This window comes from Coenobita brevimanus, chromosome 95, assembly GCF_032717465.1.
Source record: "Coenobita brevimanus isolate Jiangsu-jjx chromosome 95, ASM3271746v2, whole genome shotgun sequence".
Taxonomy (NCBI): domain Eukaryota; kingdom Metazoa; phylum Arthropoda; class Malacostraca; order Decapoda; family Coenobitidae; genus Coenobita; species Coenobita brevimanus.
In genome coordinates, this window is record NC_137048.1 from 1,041,624 (window position 1) to 1,055,708 (window position 14,085).

The 14,085-nt window shown below is 43.4% G+C and overlaps 1 protein-coding gene across 1 annotated transcript in view; it reads right to left on the minus strand.

Moving 5' to 3' along the window:
* Positions 1 to 14,085, minus strand: part of LOC145413169 (dipeptidase 1-like) — a 46,050-nt gene that overhangs the window by 12,298 nt on the left and 19,667 nt on the right. Inside the window, exons 3-5 of the mRNA XM_080282895.1 lie at positions 12,680 to 12,860; positions 8,995 to 9,151; positions 333 to 465 (exon numbers count right to left, since the gene is read on the minus strand). Of these exons, the coding sequence (XP_080139021.1) occupies positions 333 to 465; positions 8,995 to 9,151; positions 12,680 to 12,860 (471 nt within the window). The remainder of the gene's footprint in view (positions 1 to 332; positions 466 to 8,994; positions 9,152 to 12,679; positions 12,861 to 14,085) is intronic.

Consider the following 14,085-nt stretch of genomic DNA (forward strand, 5'->3'; position numbering starts at 1 on the left):
AACTACATAAAACTATGAATATTTTCATACAAGAAGACATAAAATTTAGATCATGCAGCCGAGCTCATCTTCTTTTATTCAGCTAACAATAAATCACAGAGGTCTCATTGCTCAATGCTCATACAAACATTATTAACCTTCTCATGGTCAGGACAAATCTATTATTATCTTCGAGCAAAACTCAGGCGATTGTATCTATGTGGCAGTGAATCTTTGGAATCTGTGAGTGTTAAATAAGTCATATTGCATCATGAATAATCATAATGATTACCTTTTATAATTAATCACTAATGCCAGTCACCAAGACCCTTATGGCTGAAACATAGTCTTACCATCAGCCGAGGTGACAAGCCTAAGATGTTGTGGATACTGGTCGATGAGTCGCTTGATGAGGTCGATCTGTTCTATGGTCAACTGCACCGCGTTGAGCAGCTGACTCTCACACGGCACGTAGCTCACCCAGAACTGCAGCCAAATACACATGACTCACTTCACACAGTTCACTGACAGCAGTGACAAGGCAAGAAAACATTACACTTACTCACTGACTTTTACATCACTGTGAATAGCTAACAAACAACCCATCACTGCCAATGGGCAGGGTGTCATGTGTGCCACACCATTCATTATGAATCTTTCCTGTGAGACTGATGGAGCTTGATGACTGGTAACTAAACTGAGGCTATGAGAGATATGGGAGAAAAATTTCCATACCTACCTACCTATCTATCTATCTATGTATCTGTCTGTCTGTCTATAAGTATATACAGTATATGGATGTATATTTACAGTGTATATATATATATATATATATATATATATATATATATATATATATATATATATATATATATATATATATTGCCAGACGCCTCAATCCCGTTTGGGGTGGCCACAAACAAATCGCCGCCAAGTCGCCCTGTCCCCCGCCATATCACTGCCCTGCTCACAACTCACACCCCCCTCTCATATACCTCCTCCACCCCATCCTTCCATCTCATCCTCGGCCTCCCCCTCCCTCTTCCCCCCTCCACCTCACTCACATACACTCTCTTCGTCAGTCTTTCACCCTCCATCCTCTCCACATGGCCAAACCACCTCAGTGTGTTCCTCATAACGCTTCCTATCACATCCACATCCACACCACAACGCTCCTTTATATCCTCATTCGTCAGCCTGTCTCTCCACGTGACTCCACAGGCTCCTCTTAAATAACTCATTTCCACTGCTCTCACTCTTGACTTGTGTCCTTCCAACAATGTCCAAGCTTCACTTCCGTACGTTAGAGTTGGTATCACAATACTGTCATGTAGTAACTTTTTCACTTCCATGCTCACTTCCCTGTTTCTTATCACTGCTTTCAAGGAACCAGCAACCTTTCTTCCCTGCTGTACCCTTTCAAGCACTTCACCCTCCAAACCTCCATCCTTACTCATCACACTACCCAAATACTTAAACGTACTCACATTTTCCAATTCCTCACCATCTAACCTCGCTGTACATTCACTAACTTCACCTCTCTCAAAGACCATCACTTTACTCTTCCCTACATTCACCTTTAGGTTCCGTTTCATACACACTCTCTCAAACTCATCCACCAAGCCTTGCAGCTCCCCTTCGTCATCACTCAACAACACAGTATCATCTGCAAACAACAGTACAGGGAGTTTCCAAACACTATCCTCTCTCACCAGGGCCACTCCAACATCCACTACCCTACCTTGTACCTCTTTTATTACCCCATCCATGTACAGATTGAACAACCATGGAGACATGACACATCCCTGTTTCAACCCAACTTTCAAAGAGAAAAATTCACTTAGTTCACCATCCACACGCACTGCAGCCTTCGCACCATCGTACATACTCTGCACAGCATTCAACAACTTCCCATCTACTCCATATATTCTTAACACTATCCACCCTGTCATATGCTTTCTCCACCCTGTCTATCCACCCTGTCATATGCTTTCTCCAAATCCATGAAAGCCGCATACAACTTCTTTCCCTTCTCTAGAAACTTTTCCACTAAAGATCTAAGAATGAATATCTGATCTACACAACCTCTTCCCTTCCTAAAGCCTCCCTGTTCTTCTCCAACTAATTTCTCTGTTCTTTCTCTAACTCTGTCTATAAGTATCCTACCATACACTTTTCCTATTATACTAAGAAGACAAATGCCCCTATGATTACCACACACTTCTTTTTCCCCTTTTCCTCTGTACAAGGGAATAATTATACCTGACTTCCAATCCTCCGGGACTCTACCTTCCTCCCAGGCCAATCTGCACATCTTCCACATCCATTCTACTACTATCTCTCCCCCATGCTTCAGCATTTCACCACACACTCCATCAATTCCTGGGGCTTTCCCCGATTTAACTTTCTTCATTGCTTCCACAACTTCTATCCTACTGATTTCTTCCTGTCTTCTCACCTCCCTCCTTCTCCCAGCCATTCCCCAGCCACTTATACTTGCATTACTTCCATCCTGTATGTTCAACAATTCCTTAAAGTGTTCTTTCCATCTGCTCACTTTTTCTCCCTTCTCCACTAGTAATCTACCATTTTTATCTTTCACTCCCCTGCTAACTTCACTTCCACCCTGTCTTACTCTTTTCACTTCTCTCCAGAACATTTTCTTACAGTCCCTCCACTTCACACTCAAATTCCTTCCAAATTCCTCATCCACTCTCTTCTTACTCTCTCTTACTAATCTTTTCACCTCTCTCTTCCTTTCCACATATAACTCTCTCTTCCGCCTCTCAACTTCTTCCACGCCCCTATTTCTCACCCATTCATTGTATGCTTTCTTCTTTTGTGCCACAGCCTGTTTCACCTCTTCAGTCCACCACGCTGTTCCTTGCACCCCCCTCCGTCTTCTCTTCCTTCCCCACACCACATCACATGCTGCACATATTTCTTTTGTAAATATCTTACACACACCTTCCACGTCTCCCATCTGCTCCAATTCATATTTGCCCAATCGTTCCTCCACTTCTCTCTTATACTCTGCCTTTTTCTCATCCTCTTGTAACCTTTCCAATCTCCTTGCAACTACTCCTTCCTCTCGTCTTTCCCTTCTTCTATTCCTCCATCTCACTTGCATCCTAATTCTGGCCACCACCAAGTAGTGGTCAGAAAGTCCACTCCCCCAACCTCTATACACTCTTGCATCCTTTACACATCTTCGCATCCTTTCATCCACACACACATAATCAATCATTGCCTTCCTTTCATTCAGTTTACCACCCACCCTTCTCATCACTCGCCATGTATACCTGTGGCTCATTTTATGCCTGAAGAGGGTATTGGCTATCACCAACCCCCTCCCAGCACAAATGTCCACTAACGCACTCCCATTCTCATCTATCTCGGCAGGCACACCCCACTCACCAACTATTCCATCCACCTTCACATTACCAACTTTACCATTCATATCACCAATCAAAAACACTCTCTCATTCCTTCCAAACTTTTCCATGCACACTTCCACATTGTCCAGAACTCTTCTCTCACTCTTCTAGCACGATCTTGCGTTGGCGCATACACACACACAATCGCCCACATTTGTATTCCAACTTTCAACTTTACCCACACAATCCTTGACCCAACTGATCCATACTGTCTTATGCTCTTCTTCTATCTTTTACTCACAACTATACACACTCCTTCCTTTGCCCTCTCATTCTCATCTACTCCTGCACATATACCCCATCCATACTCCCATTCTCTCACACTTTCTCCTCTCCATTTTGTTTCAGTTATTCCACATACATCCACTTTCGCACCCTCAAGCACCTGGACAATCTCTCTCTCTTTCACCTCATCATTCGCTCCTCTTACATTCCATGTACTCATTACCAAGTCCTTTGTCCGGTCCTGGGTCGTCGTCGTTTAGTCAGTCCTTGTCCGAGGCTTCTTGTTTGTTTTTTTTAGTTAGTTGTTTTCCGGGGAGGGGCACTAACCCTCCGCCAACCCTTTTAGTCGCCTTTTACGACAAGCAGGGATACTGGGGGAGTATTCTTGAAAACCCCCCTACCCCCAGGGGGTGTATATATATATATATATATATATATATATATATATATATATATATATATATATATATATATATATCGGTGGAGAGGCGGCCGCCAGTCCTGATGGATCCTGGTTCGAATCCCGGCTGGGGCAGGGAACAGTTTAAGGACTTGAATTTCATAAAAGCAGACTTTCCTGATCTACCAGATGACCCGCCGACATGTCATAAAAGTACCCCCGCTAATACCAATACACCAGTCCTGTATGAGACAGCCCTAGCATGTATTCAATATGGACGGAGGGTGTTTAGCGCCGAAGTGGTGACATGTAGAGAGGTGTATGGTATGTAGGAGGACTACTGGGCCTTGAGAGCTGGCTGTGAAGCCTATGCCCAGAGTCGGACACATAATATATATATATATATATATATATATATATATATATATATATATGTTTATTTATTTATCATCATCATCATCATCCGGACCTCCTTTCCCACCTTAGGACAGGGTGAGGAGTGACAATGTCCAGACAGCCCAAATTTTCCCAATCCACTGGGCCACACTTCTATTCGCTCACCACGCACTCCCGGAATCCTGGTTCTGTCTGATACGCCAGAAACATTCACCACGTTCTGTAGCTTCACATAAATGTATCCGATAGAGTCAATCCGGACGCTGTCACGTTAAAAAGGAGTGCCCAATCCCCGATCATGCGCTTCTTCTCACAATATTCATCCGGCAAACTCAATCTCTTGTCAATTTCCTAGCCTCACCAACTTCCAAATCTCTCTTCCTCACACACTCATCCACCATATCTCTCCACCTTCTCCTTGACCTACAGTCCTTCGCCTCCTCCCTCCCTCATATTCGCTCAGATATACCTTTTTCACCATTCTATTGTTGTCCATTCTCTCCACATGACCATACCATCTTAGAACACTCTCTTCGATTCTTGTGTCCACAGACTTCCTCACTCCACATCTTTCGCGAATCACATTATTTCATATCCTATCCACTCTCTGTACTCCACAAACATTCCTCAGCAGTCCCATCTCCATTGCTCTTACGCTTGACTTCATTTTCATGCCACACCATGGTCTCTCATCCATATGTTAAAGCTGGCACTAACACTCCTTTATGTAAGCCTCGTACAGCTGCAACACCTAAGCCTCTGTTCCTTATCAAGGCCTTCATAGCACCATCAACTGTCCTTCCTTGTGTCATTCTACTTTCCACTTCTTTTGCACGTTTTCCTCTCTTTTCTCTCACTGTACCCAGGTATTTAAATTCTCTCGCCAATTCCAGTCTCTCTCCATTCACTGTTTTATATATATATATATATATATATATATATATATATATATATATATATATATATTTATATATACACACACACACACACACACACACACACACACACACACTGCGTAGAGAGAGAGAGAGAGAGAGAGAGAGAGAGAGAGAGAGAGAGAGAGAGAGAGAGAGAGAGAGAGAGAGAGAGAGAGAGAGAAGTAGGTGGATCTAGCAAAGGTTATGCATATGTAGCTAGCAACCGTGCAATGAAAGATTTCTACTCTACCTTTTAAAGCTTCTCATCTACTCAATCATTGTCAACGCTTTTTCTTATTCGGACTGGTCTATTAGCCGCCAATAATCACATTATGTTTTAAAGCACGTTTGCAAGAACACTAGTTACTCACTCATCCTAGCTTGTAAGGCAGCTTGACTTCACGCTATATACTTGATTCGTCTCACAGGAAAAAAAAAAAAAAATCAAAATGTGAAACACAAACTGCAGGGATTTGGCTCATAAATACCATGTCCTCTAATCCATTTCATTGTGAAATGATAGTGCCGCCATGAGTGTACAGCCTAATGTCTGCACCGTGAGGACCGTCCCGTCCTGCATGAAGCGAAGAATTTTCATGTTTTTCCCACAGCGAGATGACTGGACACACTCACACTCAGTAGACTGCATCATTTGCGAGTATTTTTCGCCATTCATTTTGCCCTTAAAATGAAGGCTGTTACAACCTCGGAGAATATGTCGCTAGATCTGATTGATATGTTTTGATTATCCACACACTGGTCTGAGTTTTCTGTAGCTCAGTGACGAAAATTGTGTTCCTTCACGATCTCAGTAAAGTGAAACACTGGATTGTTGTTAAACATCGTCGACCAGTCATAATCCCCGCTCTTAAAACTCCCAGCAAGTTCCACCCCCCTGCCGTAGTCATTAAGACGCAAATGACGCTCATAATGAGGTTCCAGAGCTTAAAAGACAAGTATTTTCTGGGTGTTACAAGTCAATCCACGGACATGGACCCTGCCAGCAAGCACTGGTTTTCTTAGGCGTGTGCTGAACACTGCATTCATTTACCTCTGACTTGCTGTTGGCAGTCGGAGAGGTTATGGTCGCCTGGATTTTTTTTTCTGTACGTGACAGTCTGTTGCAGTTCTGGTGACAGTTTTTAATAACTCTTGCATTCATTATTTTTTGACCTTCATGTTTAACCCACTACTCCCTCTGAGCTCGTTGCATTTGCCCCCCAAACTCTTGTGTACTGTACTGCGCTGCCATTTTGGATCTGTGTCAAACTTCAGACTGTATACATACAAGTAATTCACAGGGAAGAGAAAATCAGGTTAGTATAAGCACATCGTTCAATAATTTATCATCTGCAGTCCAGATTGCTATAACCAACTTGTAAACAAAGTACTAATACCATCATAGCGGAGGCACCGAATCTTTAACCACCTTCAATGTCACTGTTGATTTGTTTGTTGTTCGTTATGCATGGCAACAAGTTTTAAAACAGAGTGTTTAGAAACTTGCCAAATTAGAGATAGGTGGCAGAGGCAGGTTTTGCACAGAGTAGGGAATGTAATGGCTGTGTGCGGGTACTGAGTCCCCTTGAGCTCAATATGTTTATTATTTACATCTTGAAATTTTGTACGTGAATTTCTGGCAGGAGATACATTTTTGCCTCATAATATTCGCGTACCTGGGATCAAAGGAGGGGGACAGATTTTTCTTTCATTTTACTCTGTGGAAGTTTTGCAATAGCCCTCGGTGGACTCCGCGATTATACTTTGTGTAAAATATATTCTTAACACTGGTAGCACTAGCACCGCCATACTCATATAACACTGTCACATGATCCACAAGAAGAAAAGATACAAGAGGAGAAATAACAAAGTATGAATCTGCAATTAGCACCGTGGAGGACCACCCTGCAAAATTAGGTCAGGTGCACACGTGGGAAGACACAAAACACAGAGCCTACCGTGCTGTCCCAAGCCATACTAACATCTACTTCAAACCAGCCTACATCAGTATTAGCCTAAACATCAAGAGGTCTCTGTCACTTCTGTGGAACAGTAATCTCACCGTTACTTGGGACACTACAGCCCCAAATGTCTTCGAAACTAAGCTTATGAATGAACAGATGCCTTATTTAGATAGTACAGCAACTTTTTAAAATACCCGGATACTGTATTATAACCCTTTTTTAGAATATGAATGTTACTGAATGTTAGCTTGAATATTTTCATAAAGACTAGACTTATTTTACTTCTTGTATTGTAGACAAAGTTATAAGTAGAACACATCCTGTAATTTTTCCAGGAATTAAGGAATTTCTTCTTCTTGATTTCCCTTTCACTATTCATCCACTCGATATAAGGTATATTTACAGCCTGTATTGGCTACAGTATATGCAAGGCTGTACGGTCACATACGCCATCCATGCAGCAGTACGTCTTCTTCAGCTGTCTGCTGGTGGGGACCAACTTCAGTTTTCTATTGAAGTCACTGAACCTTCGCCATTCCAACATCACTTAGACAGAAGCAAGGTTCAGCCACCCACCGGATCCAGGCCTCTTTGGATTCATTGGCGTAGCCCATCCTATTCTCTCACATCTGTTTTGCAGTCTTCGTCTTGTCTATTTCGTCTTCGTCATCATTGTCATCTGCATCATCGCTACCATAACCTACTTGTCACCCACACTCTAATTATCGTCATCTTCAGGCATTTCTTGTCACCTGTGCTGATCAGCCAACTTTCAAATCCAGGACAATCAGGATGCCTTTGGTCTCTCACAGACATCTATATTAAGCCTGGTGTAAAAGTGGGTCCTGTGAAAGGAAGAATCACACATGGAGTGCCAAAGCAAGGGCAACGCCCGACCAAGGAACAAGATTCACACGCAATTACCTTAAAGTTAACTACTTCACTAAAGGTGCTCCTCTAAAGATGGTATCCAGCTTTAATTAGGATATAATATGAAAGACGTTAACGTACTGAAAAGAGGAACATGAAAGACACTCCTAGTCTCTCTCCCAAGGACCCTGGCACACCATCATGCTTCTCCTGACGCATCTGCCCTAACCAGTTAGCTCCCTTTCCAGGATGATCACACCAACTTCATCCACAGTTAATTCTAACCTCACCCTAACAGACAGCCTAACCTTACCACAATAACCCAGACTAGCCTAAACCCACCTATCTTCCCTCCAGTGATCTAACAGACCAGTCTAAATTAGACTAAAAAAACTCACTTCCACACTAGTCAAACCAACCTAGCCAAGTGTAACATAACAACGTATTCTATCCTATACTAGGCTATTCTTGCCTTCCCTAAACCTAACCACACGCCAGTCCAACCCACGGGCATTCCCACCGTGCCTCTCAGCTCCATCCACCCTCCAACCCAACCCACCTAAACCCCCACCACCCACCCCAACCCAACACACCTAACCCCCACCATCCACCTCCAACCCAACCCACCTAAACCCTCACCATCCACCTTCAACCTAGCTCACCTAAAGGCCCACCATCCACCCCCAACCCAACCCACCTAAAACCCCACCATCCACCCCCAACCCAACCCAACCCATCTAATCTCCCACCATCCACCGTCAACCTAGCCCACGCAAGCCCCGACCAACCTTTCCAGTCCAACCCACCTGCGCCCCCACCATGCCCTCCCTCAGCCTGGGCAGGTCAGTGTGGGACCAGGAGGACCTCGACCACGGCCGAAGTTTCTTGAGCTCGGCCGTGAAGTTGAAGCTGTGCAGGCGGTTGTGCATGAACTTCCGAATGTTCCACGGCAGGTCGTTGTGGCTGCGGCAGAGAGAGGCGGGAGGGGTGATACACAGGGCAGTTATTATGAAAAGGCGTTACTGGAAGGAGTGAAGGAATAAAGAGAAATGAGAGGCGGAAGGATTGTTACACAGAGCAGTTATTATGACAAGGCTTTATTGCAAGGAGTGGGGGAATACAGAGAAGTGAGTTCTTAACTACTGCAACCAAAGGACGTTTTATATATATATTATAATCCTACTCTTTCTGGATGGTTTTATTCAATTTAGGAATGATTTCTGAATGTGAAGACTTTTTGGAGGTGAAGTTATACCTTATTTTGATTTACAAAGTCTCCCGTAAGCTGAATTAAATTACCTGTCAGCTTTAATAATAGACGGCTCGAAAGATGCCCTCGAACTGAAGGGGTTAAGTCTTACCTGAGAAATGGGGCTACAGTGCATAGGAGAAGCAGTACAGGGTATAAGAACAAAGAAATAAACGTCATATGCAGAGAAGGGACGCGAACTCATGTGAAGTTTTTCCAGCCCTGTCACTACTTGAGGAGGCTTACGGAGGCGAATCTTAAAATAAATATGGGTCACGTCTCTGCCTACAGTGCTTGTTGTCAGTAGGGAAATAGAATGAGTGAGAGTGAGAAAAACTTGCGTAAAAAAAAAATAATAATAATAATAAAAATGGAATCCCGGATGATGAGTTTCGTGGGATGAGGGATTAGAAGCTTAGAGACGGGACTTACATGGGTTAGTAAATGAGAGCCAAGATTGTACACTACGTCTTATCTGAAAGGTAAACAGGATGGAAAGTTTAAGGAAGGAAAAACTGAAAAGACAGATTAATCTGTGCGTCGCGATATTTCAATGATGTTTGGGTGTTTTTGAGACCGTGACTGAGATAAGAAGTTCGAGCTGAGGCCCAGGTGGACAGATGAAGAGGGAGACACTTTGAAAATAAAGATTAGAATGTACAGCTGATATACTTATATGTTTTGGTATATTTGAGAACGCAGTTGATAAAGAAGGTTTTACTGAGGCCATAGAGTCACCCCTTGGCTAATGTACCAGGTACTGCCTGGTGATTTTACTCAGCGTAGGGTAACCGTTATTAGACAGAAAATAAAATGGTTTGCTACCTGTTTTCCAAACAAAAGACGCCATGACCACAAATTTGGGTTACCAGCAGAGGTTCATTTTCAGTACAAAGCAACAGCACTCTAGTAAAGAATAATGTTTGTCGGATATCCAGTGTTTGTAGCCAACCTAAACGAACAGATTCTGCCCATGGACTTTTAACTGACATTATTAAAAAATCTTATTTTGTTAATAGCACACGAGAGTCCCAACTGAAACGTACAATCAACTCACAAGTAGACGATTTACAAATCCTTCCAACATGCAAAAGACACAAACATCTGTGGACTAACTCATTCCACCAGTGAGATAGCCACACACCTTCCATCACACGCTCTTGGCCAGCCAATCACGTGTTGACACGTGTCGGCAGCCGCAGCATAATGAGGTCTTGCGGCACCGCCATCACACACACCACAATGCCAGCCAGGAGACAGGCCGTGTGTGCTGGGCAATCCCCAGGCCCTGTCATCCCCCCTTACTGTTTTCTAATCAGCCCATACCCCACTGACCGGGCTAATATATGGCCCGGCCTGCACTATAGGTGCAGGAAATCTACGAACGAAGGAACGAACGCACCCGCCATCAGACTGGTCTGAAGATGTTCCCAAGAAGGAACGACGCGTTACCAAACACACCATCTTTTAGACAGCTACTCAGATGTCTAAATGAGAATCAACGAAGCTTAGCCCGACGCATCATAGGCAATGAACAGAAGTCAAATAATGCAGAAACAGCAGCTGCAGCCAACCTCGTTTGCTTACAAGAACAGAGAGAGAGAGAGAGAGAGAGAGAGAGAGAGAGAGAGAGAGAGAGAGAGAGAGAGAGAGAGAGAGAGAGAGAGAGAGAGAGAGAGAGAGAGAGAGAGAGCATTACATTTTCCCCTGTGTTTCCAATCTTACAACTCATCCTGTGTTTCTGTCTCGTATCTTCTTTTCCTTGGGATCCTGTGGGAGTGAATTTGTATCTGATTGTGATAAGGCAATAAACAGACCTATATATCTAGCTAGTTACCTACAGCCAGACACCTTAATCCCGATCACCATGTTACCCTGCCCTCTGTCATGCTGCCCTACCTCTAACTCACACCTCCCTTCCTCGTATATCTCTCCATCTCTTCCCTCCACCTCATTCTCTGCCTCCCTCTACCCCTACTCCCCTCCACCTCACTCACACACACACTCTTCTGATCTAATAAGCTTAAGATTTTAAGCAGGCTGTCATCAGATAATATATTATATTCAGCGTGAAGAATTCAGTAGCAAAGACAGGGTCGAGAATTACCTCAGTTAATATTTTGGCGATTAATAAACCCACTGCTGGCTATATTTAAGGCTGTCAGGAAACGACTGTCCTTAAGATTACCTTCAGATGATTTTACTCAGACTATCTTCCAATGTCTTTATTCCGGTATTTGGATGTCATTTTATTTAGCACAAAGAAAGTCTGACTGTGTAAAAACTATCTGTCCATATATAGCCAGACGCCTTAATCCTGAAAGGGGTGGTCAAATTTTTTTTTTTCCCGATGTCATCGTGTTCTCTGCGATTAGGTCGCCCTCCCCCCGAACTCACACGCTTTCTCTCATACATCTATCAATCCCATCACTTTAAGCTTGGGTCACTTCCACGTCCACACCACAACGTCGCTTCGCTTCTTCGATTGTCTGTCTGTTGTAAAGTGAAATTTTGTGTGGATCGTTTGGCTGGAGTGAAACATTTCGAAAGCTTGTGTGATGAGTGAATGGATGTGTGGCCCAGTTTACGGGTGATCTGCTTGCTAGGTCCTCAGCCTTTTTTTCCGTTTCTAAATAATTCTCATCATGTGTTTTAGTTTAAGAAGTTTGTGATGATGATGATGATGATGATGATGATGATGATGATGATGCAGACCGCCCACCTAAAAGAAATTATCATACATATCCATCTCTTACAAGAAAATCAGGAAAATGAAAATAATATTCTTTTTCATATTCAGTTGTAGAAATGAATATGAAAAGCACCCACTAGTATTATTAAATCATGGAAGATTTCAAGTAATAAAGTCTTGAAAATTATGTAGTGAGGCACTATGGCGCCACAAGTTAGGAGAGGACTTACCTTGTCGTGGATGCTGCTTACCGGTATTTCACTTCTTCGCCTGGTGCCTGGTCTGGCCGCCACACATTCCCACGAGGGCATAATTGCCAGCGACAGAATTACTCTTACTCTTGTCATTTTAAAAAATAATACACTGGTCAAATATACGTTCCGTGCATACAGTAACTAAGAGTTTTACGTTCATGAGGAGACTGACAGATCGACTCTGCACCCTGACATACAAAATAAAACTGTTATTGGTAGTGAGGCAAGAATGAGTTGTTGAGTCGTGATGGGTGGCGCGGGCAAGACCTGAAACGCGTTTTTAGCCAGGCACCTACCCATCGACGAGTGGAGTGTCCCTGAGCAATGACTTGGCGGTGGAGAGTCGCTCTTGCAGGGAAGCCCCGGGGTCCACACGCAGGGCCAAGGGCACGCCCACGCCCACGCCAGCCACGCCCGCCAACACCAGAGCCACGCACACCCACACCCGTCCTCGCACGCCAGCGCTGCCACCCTCACCTGTGGTATAGCCAGTGCTTACCATGGTGCTGGTATACAGTCCCTTTACCACAGTACCAAATATTCGGAAGTTATTTGAGTGCTAATGAGATGACTCTACTGTCTTCACGTCATCACTACTGTAGGACTGTGTGTGTGTGTGTGTGTGTGTGTGTGTGTGTGTGTGTGTGTGTGTGTGTGTGTGTGTGTGTGTGTGCATTTTTCTCCAGTACTAGTAATTAATGATAACTCGAGCGCACTTGTGGTAGGCAGTGAAGGAGTTGATGGAGTTTCGATAACACATCAAGGCGAGGCACAGCTGTACTATGGTAAGTGACTAAAAATCTTATATATGAAACAGATTGAAACGACTGAGGTAGGACGTTTGTTTGGCGTGGGAGTCTGCGATACAAGAAGATGAGAAGGTAAACCTTAGTGGAGGGCAAGAACGTAAGGAAAGCGTGCTCAGAACGAAATGTAAAACTCAAGTGAAGGATGAAAGTACGCTCGATTAACTTATGAGACAAGTAAAGGAGGGAAATGTATAATATAATGAAACACTATAGGCTTCATCGTCAGGCGCTATGTCCCTAAAGACTGACAGAACACATGTAGCGTAGTTATGTGCACAGGCAAACACGACACAAAAAAAGGAGGGTGGGGATGAGAGTTTTAAAGATATAATATTTTTAGTATATCAGCAGGATATATAGGAGACTGGAGATTTACAGGCTTATTCAGGACACAGACCACTATATTAGGGCAAAATCTGGGAACGTTTATTTTAAAGTGCGTGGCAGGTGTATGCAAAGTACTGTACGTTGAGAAAGATGGACACAGATAATGAGTATGACAAATAGTGTGGCACTATGGAAAGTGTTATAAATGTTTAAAATAGAGTGAATATGCTAAGAATAATGAAGATCTGGGCATGTAAGTAAGTCATGGGTGTAGGTGGGATGGGATGACTGTGGATTGCATCAGGCTGAGGTGCTTTAACAACAATGATGTGTGACGTTTATATAACCACTGAGTCTATTTGTGTTCATGAAACGGTAATGAGGAAAGCGGAACTTAAACTAGCTGGATGGGAGGGAGAGACTGAAAGATGCATTGCCTTTTTTTCGTATTCAACATGGCGCTTACAACAAACTCAGAGGAAAGTTTGAGTGAGTAGTGAGAGAGGGAAGTTATGGCTATGAAAACAAGCAAAAAACTGCTGAGGTTCTGGAATACGAAAGCAAGA